This window comes from Nerophis lumbriciformis, linkage group LG23 (assembly GCF_033978685.3).
Source record: "Nerophis lumbriciformis linkage group LG23, RoL_Nlum_v2.1, whole genome shotgun sequence".
NCBI lineage: Eukaryota > Metazoa > Chordata > Actinopteri > Syngnathiformes > Syngnathidae > Nerophis > Nerophis lumbriciformis.
Window position 1 is genome coordinate 21,152,501 of NC_084570.2, and position 12,113 is coordinate 21,164,613.

The following is a 12,113-nucleotide window of genomic DNA, read 5'->3' on the forward strand; positions in this document are numbered from 1 at the left end:
TAATCAATATTGGATTCTGAGGTTGATTTGACCATTTAATTTTGGTCATTTCCCAACCAATAATCGACAACACAAACACAATGTTGAAACAACATACTTTTTGACGACGTTTATTCAATGTCAGGTTGTGTGGTTGATTTGACCATTGAAATTTGGTCATTTTCCAACCAACAACCATGGATCCAACGTTAGACATGATTCTTGTTTCGAGGTCAGTTTTAAAGGACAAGTGTGTATAATCAACGTTGTATCAATGTCTTGTGCCTGCTGGGGAAGGAGCTGTCGTTTTAGGGAAACTGTAAGTACCCTGCCAACACTAAGCATGCGTTTGTTGGGGCATCCCGCCCGCGAGACTGCACTAAATCAGCGCAGGCCATTAAGGGCATCTTCAGATAAACTGTAAAAAGTCATATCTGCTTGTCTTCCAGGAGGAACAGTACCCAAACTATTCTCACTGTCACACTGATGCCAACTGACATGGCTGTTCACAGAATGCAGTAGAAGTCAATTGACATTCTGACCTGCCCGTGCAGCAAAAGTCGCGCATCTCGATGTTCCTTAATCAATATGGCCGCCGCATCACAGTGGAGGCGCTCAGATTGGCTGCCCCCTGTGTTGACCTCCCTGAGAACCCGAGCATGCATTAACTGGACGGGTTAGGAAACGGTCAAATCCTGTGTATACTCTTGTAGCAGGTGTTTAAGAGGCAACATGAGAAACTTCTTTTGGACAAGAAAATAATTTGGGGAATTTCACCAAAATGGCTGAATTTGACCTTATAAATGTTGAATATTTTTCATTTCACCTTTCGTGTCTACATGGTTCCTTTTAGGTGTTAACTTTTAGAGACTTTATCTATGAATCTCATCAGAGGTGGGAATAATGATCGATCCTCCGATGCATCCTAAATTGAAAGTGGACGATTCTGAACGAATGCCCAGATATAGATTACCTCATTTTCCGGACTAAATAAGTCGCACCCACTAAATTTCGGGGAAAAATGTTTTCCCCTCGTATATTAGCCGCAACGGACTATAAGCCGCAGGTATTAAAATGTTGTGAAATTAGTTATTTATACAGACAATTCTGTAAATTTTTATTTACATACCTTAATTGTTTCCATACAGTGCCTGTAACACGGTAGTAAAACGGATGATCACACAAAACAGAAGTCATCTTCATGGACCCACTAGCTGCGGAAGTTAGCTAAATAAACATAGTTTTTCTATTGCACTTATAGAACAATTTTAGAAGGTTAAAATATATATTAAAGGGCACTAAACACATTGGGCGTTTCTTGTTGCACTCGGAGAACGATTTACAATTTTCCATATTACATATGCCATAATCAAGGATTAGATTTGTATATAATAAAAACGCTTTATTTACTTTATATTAAATGCTTCATGATTTATGCTTGCCACTCCTGGTATGTGCTTTAAGAAAAATACAATTATTAGTAAGTACCAAAAACAAAATTATGGATACATGTACACAGATAAGCTATGTAGCTGGTAAAACACACATTTGTTAAAGATAAAACACAAATTGTAGAAATTTGCTACAAAATATAGTTATTTCACTTGCGTTAGTTGACTGCTAATTGGGCAGTTTTAACTCCTCCAATATTTGGCATCAATCCAAGCAGCTGTGTGCGCGCCTACGTATCTACATGTTATGTATCTACATGTTATGTATCTACTATTATGTGCACAACAGGGAAGCTGGTTGCCTTATGAGAGTAGCGTGTGTGTGTTTGTGAGAATGGCAAAGTGTTGTCTGAGTGACGTCAGTGAGTGAGTGGGCGAGTAAAGAGAGAGAGAGAGGTAGCGCATGCACTGCGCAGTAGAGTAATGAACGGGTCTCGTTGTGTCCTGCAAAACTAACAATAAACACCTACTCAGTGGCCTAGTGGTTAGAGTGTCCGCCCTGAGATCGGTAGGTTTTGAGTTCAAACCCCAGGCCGAGTCATACCAAAGACTATAAAAAAAATGGGACCCATTACCTCCCTGCTTGGCACTCAGCATCAAGGGTTGGAATTGGGGGTTAAATCACCAAAAATGATTCCCGGCTGCCCACTGCTCCCCTCACCTCCCAGGGGGTGAACAAGGGGATGGGTCAAATGCAGAGGACAAATTTCGCCACACCTAGTGTGTGTGTGACAATCATTGGTACTTTAACTTTAACTTAAAGCAACCAGAATGTCACAAATCGGCGGCCTCGTCATTCTGACCTGAAAGCGGATCTTTCCAGACCCATTGACGGGTAAAGTGAACAATTGTTACCCCCGACGAAAACATCGACCCTGAGGGGAAAGTCTCCCCTGTGCTCCTCGACTATAGTCTGGACCGGAGCAGAACAACAGGACAAGTGTAACAACTACATTATTACCTGTCACTCTTTAAACTCCTTGTGCAGATCTGAATGCTTATTATTTAAATGTTTATCTAAGGTGCTAATACCAATCGCCACAATTGGCGAGGTGTGTTTTGAAGCAACACTTGAAGCGCGTTGCTTCCTTATTTAAACGTCACCTTTATCGTTAGATTTGAAGCCCAAATACCTCCATAATGTACTTCACCACCCTCTTTATTAACCAGTAGAATTGTCATTTTTTGCCATTCCTCCTCTCCAAGATGTTATTGCTTGTGTGCACTTTGTGTGTGCGTTTTGACACACTCAACATCATGCGCCTCGGCTGATGAAAGAACGGTACTGGTATTTTTCAAAGGCAGTATAGCACCAATTTCAATCAATTAGTATCGCGGTACGTTATTAGTACCGGTATGCCGAACAACCATACAGGGAATATAAATCGATGAATAAGGCCACAACATTGGCGACGGCTGCCATTTGCTTGTTTGCAGTTGCCTAATTTTCTGCACTGCTCGAGCGTGTGCCATCCCGCGGATGTTCACGGCAGAGCTGCGCATTACGTCATACTCATGCATGTCATTTGTGCATGCGGGTGTATGTGCTGAGGTGTATCTGTACCGAGGGCCACCGGTGCTTACCGTCCGTTCTTGGATAAGGCAAAATCCACGCCCTCCCTTTGGAAAGACATCAAGCGCTGCAGGAGCTTGCGAGGAAGGCCTGACAGTTGCCGTGACCATCTTGTATCACAGTGGGGGGTCTGCGGGCCGCTACCATCCACTGCCATTACCGTGCCCTCACCGGTAGCTTCCATCTGAATTGTAACACGTACACAAAAACACGGACCTGTAAGCGTGTGCAATTTGCAGGACAATCCTGAAAGAAGTACAGGTATTTTTACAGCTAAAAAACTGATCCCTCTCATTTTTTGTTCACTATCAACACCATTTTGGGGTCAAAGGACTACAACAGCCAAGTCTAATAAGCTATATCATCGGTATCGGGTCAGTAGCGTGACAAGATCAATATTTTTAAATATCTGTTCTTGGCAGATGCCGTTTATTGCAGTGTTTCTTTAGGCTGAGGGCTGCCAAAAAATATCAAGTTTTTCAGCTGTACTCAGTTGTAATACACTTGTTCACCACTTGTGGCAGTAATGCCGATATCAAACAAACAGAAGAAGTCTGGAGACAAAGTCATAGGGAAGTTTAAGCGCAAAAATTATGACTAAAGTGGTACAGAGGATGTCGTTGTGGCTTGTGCAGCCCTTTGAGACACTTGTGATTTAGGGCTATATAAATAAACATTGATTGGTTGATTGAGCTGTATTTTAATTTGCACTTAAATTTTTTGGACAGTTTATTTAAAAAACATGCTGATTGTTATTATTCATTATTGATTTAATTACAATTTGATTATTCTAGCAATGTGTCACTGCATATAAATGTGTTTTTCATCAGTTTTTACGAGTCCCTTATTTTGCAGTATGTCTGATTAGTATTTATTGTTGTCATCAGCCTGCACTAAGCCTTGATAATAATCTTTGTGATTAACACATGCTTTAATGTCATTTGACAAGGTTGTAAACTGTAATTAGGTTGGATGTAATATTGAATATGATTAAACTCAAGAGTAGGATTATTATTTCGGTGTTAATGGTTGAGTGGGCTCCGGGCCCTTCTGTAGTGGAAAAGTTGGGCCCCCGAGGTCAAAAAAGATGAAGAGCCCCTGGTTTATTGCATATATTCCCAGTGCTCAGGGAATAAGTCATGCAGGTCTGTTGACTCAAGAGGGCTTTAAGGGCAAAAAGACAGAGGATTTGAATAAGTCAGTAGTTTGTGCTTAGTTATTTTGCAAAACTGACTTTATTTTGCTCAAATAATTGTATTATTTTGTTGCTATTGTTACTAATCGATCGGCCTCCTATGATAATCAGCCAATGATTGCAGTTTAATAATTTTATGTTGGGTTATTCCCAACCAAACTATTGAGTTGAATTATTTAACCCAAAAGTTGAGTTATGCTAACGCAATGTTGGTTGATTCATAAACCCAACTATTTGGTTTAATTTATTTAACAAAAAAGCTGAATTATGCTCACTATAATGTTGGGTTATTCCCAACCCAACTATTGGGTTGCACAATTTAGCGTTCCTTGGCCCAATAGTTAGTTTAAAAATTATACATTTTACTGCTGGTTTGTTCTACTCCTACCCAACTACTGATCAAAATTATTTTAATTCAATTAAAATATACTCAAAAGCAAGATATGAGTGACATTTTTTACAATAATTGCCGTGTATGGTCATAGTAGTCCTATACAGCATTCTCAAATATTTTCATGTACGTAAGATGTATAATTGTAAATAACGTTAATGAGATTAAAAAAGAAAAAAGTAACTTTTTATAAAAATAAAGCCTTTTACCCAAAAATGCGTTACTCATTGAAAAACAACCCAAAAATGGTTCATAATTTTGAAAACCCAGAAATGTAGTTAAAATAATACCCTTACAGCCCAAAAAATGGATTGCTCTTCATAAAAATAACTCCAAACTTTAACCCAACACTCGCAACTCTTGAATTGGGTTATCAAAATAACCCCAGCTTTTTTGGTGTGTGTGATTCTGAGTACCAGATAGTAGTACTAGTTTGTGCTTTTTTTTAGTTATTGTGTACTAATGCAGCAGTTCTCAAACTTTTTTCACCACTAGATCAGGGGTCGGCAACCCAAAATGTTGAACGAGCCATATTGGACCAAAAATACAAAAAAAAAATCTGAATGGAGCCGCAAAAAAATAAGAGACTTGTATAAGTGTTATAACGATGGCAACACATTATGTAAGTATTAGCTCTATTAGCCTACTATTAAAATGACTAGGTGTCGCAGGCTGACGCAAATGTTCATTGACAGAAATGTTGAAATTGAATATTTATTCTACATATTTGCTAACTGTGGAAAACATTAGTAACCTTCTCAGAGTGTGAGATAACTTCTGGAAATGACTGTCTTAGAATGGCCAAAATTTATAGATGTGTGCGCCCAAGTTAAAAGAAACGGAAGGTTGTCTTCTTCTAATGGATTTATTATAATCTTTGCAAGCTGGCTAATGTTTACTGTGGTCTGGAACAACATGGCACACTAACAACTATCAGAAATGCAGCCAATATTACATACAGATGTGTCATGAAACATGGAAAAATAAACTAAATACACAGAGGACATAAGTAAAGGAAATTAAATGAGCTCAAATATACCTACAAACGAGGCATAGTGATGCAATATGTACATACAGCTAGCCTAAATAGCATGTTAGCATCGATTAAATTGCAGTCATGCAGTGACCAAATATGCCTGATTAGCACTCCATAACCAGTAAATAACATCAACAATGCACAGTACAGTATAAAAGGTTTGGTGGATAAAATGAGACAAAGGAGTGGTATAAAACACGTCTTTCTGTGGCAGCGTCGGAGAAAGTTATACATGTAAACAAACTGTTGAGTCACAGTGCACACAACGGTGAGTTCAAGGGCCGATGAAATTAGTAGGACAAAACGGCGCTCGCCAAATACTCTCATCAGTGAAGCATAAACATATTAAACAGTGGGCTTTCTAACAATTAGGAAGGTTTGTGTCGTGTTTGTCCTCCTACAGGAACCATATTACAACAAAAAATATATTTTTCACCCCATTTTTTCTTTCATTTCCATACATGTTTGAAAAAGCTCCATGTAGCCACAAGAGCCGCATGTGGCTCAAGAGCCGCGGGTTGCTGACCCCCACACTAGATGGAGCCCACAGTTTGAGAAATACTGTAGTATTGATTTTGTTTTACTCCAACAATTACATGTAGTTAAAGATAATAAAGAACTAGTTTACATACTTTGTTGATATTGTTACACTCTCAATAGTACTCACCATAAATACATTGAAAAATGTACAGTTAATACATGTGATTGGTATCAGTATTGTATCCGGCGATCTCACTAATGGATGAACTGTATCGGAATCGGCAGCATAAAACATCCATCCATACATTTTCTACCGCTTATTCCCTTCGGAGTCGCAGGGGGCGCTGGAGCCTATCTCAGCTACAATCGGGCAGAAGGCGGTGTACACTCTGGACAAGTCGCCACCTCATCGCAGGTCCAACACAGATAGAACAATGATTGTCATTTTGATACAAGTACTGTTTCTGTGTAATTAAATCTTGTCTTGTGTTTTATTCTGATTATAATCACGAACAACAAATTAAAGGCAAAAAACACAAAAGTAATTTGATGATCTTTAAAGAGGCCCAGATAAAAAGTGACGGTATCGGTATAAGCGATACTGGGCCCTGTGTTTATTTAATATCAAATCGATGCCGGAATTTGTAGTATCATCTATGTCACAGTTTGGAGCCCTGGCCTGCAAACGAGAGTTAAGTGCAGCAGCCAGTGAGCTAAAGGCCCTGAGATATCAACTCACTGTCCAGCGCGGTTCTTAAGGCACCTGGAAGGGAGGTCTACACAACTTATAGTCACACTTAGAATAGATAAAAGCAATACGTATCCGGAAGTAGGATGTTGGTGACCAAAATAAGAGCTGTTCAAATGCCAGCTACATCACATACCTTCAGAATCAACACCGGAAACACTTTTATTTTGGCGAATCCGACTTTATACAAACAGAAAGCACAGCTGTTCTATAACTATACCGTTTTGAGTTTAAAGTGTGATTAATTAAGTTAACATGTAATTTCCCCCAAAAGGACAGTCGAAAATGCCAAACCCAACACGTGTTTTGATGATAGCAATGCTAGTTGACGCCTCATACGCGTCATCGTTTCGAAAGTTTAATTCGGTACAATCAACGTCGTTATGTGTGCCTGTGTATGTGTTTCAGCCCTACCGGATTAAGAGGTGGAATAAAGCCCAGCAGTCAAAAACGGGTTTGAAAACAACAGCTTGAGTTGAAGCATGGGAAGTGTATCTCGCGGCAAAATCAAGGTGCACTCGGTTTTCAACACCGGCCACCCAGAGCACGATATTGTAAATAAAGCAGTTTTGAAATAATAAAATTCACGGGTGCAGCATTTGACAACAAAATTTGCGATAATGCAACAATGTCAACAACAGTGGATTACACATATTAAATAAATTAAAACAAACACATTTCAAAGAGTTACTGACAGGGGTAGAGAGTCTCTTGACACCCGGGCGGCGGCGTGCGGTGATATATTTTCAACGCCCTCATATCGCAATGAAGGAGCAGCTTGCTTGATATATCCGCTGCCTCACCTAGTTCCCCCCACTATTGGTAACATTAGCAAGCTAGGTGGACGTCAAGGGCTGCGCAGCATTTGCAAAAGCGAGGCGGTAAGGCATACCAAACACAAGTTACACGCTAATAAGTTTGAATCCGACGTGTCGCACTTTGTAGCTATCAGTTGCAGCCGTGTGTTGAGTGTGTGTGGCGGCCAGCTCGCAGTGCCGGTGTTAGCACGCTTCCCTGGCAGGTAATGTGTGTTAGCTTAGCAGCGAATCGACGTCAACTCTTATCATCATGTCGCCTTTGCTAGTTTGGCATGAATGCAAGCAAAAGAACACATAGTGGCTGCACTTTCTTTTAATATTACGTTGCAATGCAATACTGTAAGGCCTCCTCGCCACGCAACATTTGATGTTGTGTGCACAAACAATTCCGTGCATCATTCGTTATGTTGTTTTTCCATTTGAAATAAGATTGCAAACTCCCTGGGGGAAAAAAAGGGACACCTTGCTGGGCTGGTCGACCCAATTCTTGTGTTGCCTTTTTTTTGTGTGTGAAAGGAGTTTTATAATATCCACACAAGTTGAATGGAGACAACTGGACTCTTCTTGTTTGCATATGACCTAAAAACTGACAATCTCTAAACGTATATTCTTATTAAGGCTGTCAAACGTTTCAAATATGTAATCGCTATTAATCGCTGTTTGTTTATGGTTAACTTAAAATTAACTGCAATAATCGCAGATCGATATAATTTAAGTGTACTCTCGACAGGTCAAGTTTTTAATCGCCATGACTGGACAAGTGGTTTCCTTTTCTGAAATGTTTTTAAACATTGTGCTTTTTAAAACTGCTCAACACATAATGGACATAAACATGCTTTTAATGACAATTATTAAAAATTACATGCACTGTGGTGGTGTCTTGCCAGAGTTTGTATATTGTAGGAACACATTTGTATTCCTGCTGTAGGAGCACTTGAATTCAGAGGAGAGGAGCTACACATCCATGTTTAGATACCAGTTTCACACATCCATCCATCCATTTTCTACCGCTTGTCCCTTTTGGGGTCGCGGGGGGTGCTGTAGCCTATCTCAGCTGCATTCAGAGGAGAGTAGCTACACATCCATGTTTAGATACCAGTTTCACACATCCATCCATCCATCCATTTTCTACCGCTTGTCCCTTTTGGGGTCGCGGGGGTGCTTGAGCCTATCTCAGCTGCATTCGGATGGAAGGTGGGGTACGCCCTGGACAAGTCGCCACCTCATGGCAGACCAGTTTCACCCATTAACACAAAATGTGGATTGTTACCATCATGGTTTGCTTGGCAAAGATGTTTGGTAATGTAATCTGATATTTCTACCTGAATAAATGCTTTCTGATATTCTGTACATTACATGTTGTACAAGTTAATGGTATTCATATCGCTGCATGACAATGTTTTAACCTTCTCTATTATTTATTAATAAACATGATGTAATTGCAGACTTTCAACTAGAACAGGTGATTAAATCATCCATCCGCGACCTTTCGGGGTCGCGGGGGGTGCTGGAGCTTATCTCAGCTGCATTCGGGCGGAAGGCTGGGTACACCCTGGACAAGTCTCCACCTTATCGCAGGGCCAATAATATAGACTTTATTTCAATCTGCCAGAAAACATTTGTTTAGATAGAAATATCACAGATTACATCACAAAACATCTTTGGCAAAGCATGATCATAATGTAAGATGATTTTTCTTTTGGTTATGGTAGTTGGACCTGATTTGCAAATTAGCAAACGCTATTATTGTGAAGCCGGAAGTATGTGATTAGTATGAGAGGTGTCTTGTAATATTTTGATGATGTGAATGTCTCCGGTTAAAAATGACTAGACTTACTGCTTACTGTCTTTCTTCTCTGATGAGCTTTTATTCCGTTTTACTAAAGCAGTTAGTGTAACCATCTACATTTTATATTATCAATACATTCAACCGTAATCCAAACACGGAAGTAAAGCTCCACCAAACGGCAAAACACGGCAGCACGCATTTGCTCCAATGATGTCTCACGACAATCGAACTTGCCCTGGCTTTGGATCTGAGATTTCCATAATGTACCCTTTTTTTGTGCATTTTCGAGCTTGTGGGTCAACAGTATCCATCCATCCATCCATTTCCTACCGCTTATTTCCTTTGGGGTCGCGGGGGGCGCTGGAGCCTATCTCAGCTACAATCGGGCGGAAGGCGGGGTACACCCTGGACAAGTCGCCACCTCATCGCAGGGCCAACACAGATAGACAGACAACATTCACACTCACATCCACACACTAGGGCCAATTTAGTGTTGCCAATCAACCTATCCCCAGGTGCATGTCTTTGGAGGTGGGAGGAAGCCGGAGTACCCGGAGGGAACCCACGCAGTCACGGGGAGGACATGCAAACTCCACACAGAAAGATCCCGAGCCCGGGATTGAACCCAAGACTACTCAGGACCTTCGTATTGTGAGGCAGATGCACTAACCCCTCTTACACCGTGCTGCCCGGGTCAACAGTAATTAGCTGCAATTCCATTGCAGTTTTTCGCAACATAAAAGCGATATCTGAGCCGAGGATGTCGCTGTGGCTTGTGCAGCCTTTTGAGACATTTGTGATTAAGGGCTATATAAATAAACTTTGATTTTGATTGATTGATACATCAGTCACGCTGGCATCCATTGGCCTAGTCTGTACAGACTGTTGTGAAGCGTTTGTCGTTTGAACCAATGTATTGATATTTTACAGCCTATTTTTAATTCGCACGTTAATAAAAATACGGGACAACGTTTGTCCCTTGACAGCGCAATACGGTACACGTACTTTTGTTTCCAGATATGGGACAATTCTGTTTTTCAAGGGACGGTTGGCAACCCTAATTTGGAACCACCTCTAAAAACATGGATAACTATGCGTGTTTTTTAGTAATTATTTTTTTCATTTTTTTTCAAAAAAATTGTTTTTTTCTTATCTTACATATATTTATTGAATCAAATGTGTGCATATAAATGTACATTTTGTGAATCTTTTTGATACGCCGAGTTTACCCGTTAGTAGTTTGATGTAGATTTGGGACCGGGAGAATTAAGAATACTTACAATGGCAAGTTTAGAGGCTTTTACTGACACATTACACTTTTGTTGACATGATTGCATGTCTGGAAAGCGGCAAAACACAAACAATAAAAGGGGCCCTACTATGCAAAACCAACTTTTCTTACCTACTGGTACATGTTTTTGTGTGTTTGAAATCAAATTGTGGAGATATTTATGAAACAATCTTGCCTTCCTTCATACTTCCTCCAAACAAGCCTTTTGGAATTTTTTCTGCCTTGTGATGTCAGCAGATATCTTATATATGATATAAATTTACCAAAAGTGCTTTGCACAAGTCCGCTATTGTAGTCCGCGCTGTAGTCAATAAGCTCCCTTTTATTTTCTATCCTCTTGTTGTGGGGCAGACTGGCTCGTACATGCACATGCATCCTTTGCTGTTCTATCCATCCATCTTCTTCCGTTTATCCGAGGTTGGGTCGTGAGCCTCTCCCCCAGCCACTTTGTCAAGCTCCTCCCGGGGATCCCGACCCGTTCCCAGGGTAGCTGGTCCTGTCCGCTCAGTTTTTAGATTTTATTTTTTGTCTTTCAAAATAAAATTAAATCTAACCAATCTTTTTTTGTTGATTTAATTTCCATCATTAAGAGAAAATTCCATGACCAAAACATACACTAGCCAGCTTATCTGTTGGTTCAATGTTGTATTTAATAGATACAGTAGGATAGGATAGACTTTATAAATCCCAGAAAGGGGAAATAATGTGGTTGCAGATTCAAAAATTCCACAAAAAATAAGTTGAAAACAAGAGGGAAAAAAAAAATTGTGTTTGTCTACACACGGTGCAATTGTATGTGTGCAATATGTATTAATTGCAAGAACATTTATTTTTCGTTGTTTTACTTTTGTAGCTGTATGTAGAAATGGTGCAGTTGAAGTTGCAGGTATGGTAAATTTGAAAAACTTCATAGGTAATTGTGTATTGATGTAGTCCTTGTTTAGAACATTTAAGTGAAAAAAATGGCCTTGATTGATTTTCTAGTGTTGGTTTGAAATGTAAAAGAAAATGATCACTTGATACACAGATTCCAACATCAGTGATCATTGAATTTTTCAGTATTTTGGTTTTCAAAAATTGCACAGTTTTGCCTAATATTTGATACATTCATTAATTACCGGTATGTTGTTTTTCATGTGGGGCAGCACGGTGAAAAAGGGGTTAGTGCATGTGCCTCACAATACGAAGGTCCTGAGTTCAATCCCGGGCTCGGGATCTTTCTGTGCGAGGTTTGCATGTTCTCCCCGTGATTGCGTGGGTTCCCTCCGGGTACTCCGGCTTCCTCCCACCTCCAAAGACATGCACGGGGGTTTGGATGATTGGCAACACTAAATTGGCCCTAGTGTGTGAATGTGAGTGTGA

The 12,113-nt window shown here is 40.1% G+C and overlaps 2 protein-coding genes across 5 annotated transcripts in view; one reads left to right on the forward strand and one right to left on the reverse strand.

The window, feature by feature from the left end:
* Nucleotides 1-7,754, reverse strand: part of zranb3 (zinc finger, RAN-binding domain containing 3) — a 281,742-nt gene extending 273,988 nt beyond the window's left edge. For 2 of the 4 annotated variants that reach the window (XM_061984960.1, XM_061984965.1), the window contains exons 1-2: nt 7,268-7,381; nt 3,015-3,187 (exon numbers count right to left, since the gene is read on the reverse strand). In XM_061984960.1, the coding sequence (XP_061840944.1) occupies nt 3,015-3,187 (173 nt within the window). In that variant the 5' untranslated portion in view covers nt 7,268-7,381. Of the gene's footprint in view, nt 1-3,014; nt 3,188-6,844; nt 6,897-7,267; nt 7,382-7,548 lie in introns of those variants that run through there. The other 2 variants (XM_061984961.2, XM_061984962.1) reach the window with 2 other exon arrangements.
* LOC133582510 (R3H domain-containing protein 1-like) overlaps nt 7,614-12,113 on the forward strand; it is a 93,388-nt gene continuing 88,888 nt past the window's right edge. Inside the window, exon 1 of the mRNA XM_061936546.2 lies at nt 7,614-7,734. The gene's annotated coding sequence lies outside the window, so the exon portion shown is untranslated. The remainder of the gene's footprint in view (nt 7,735-12,113) is intronic.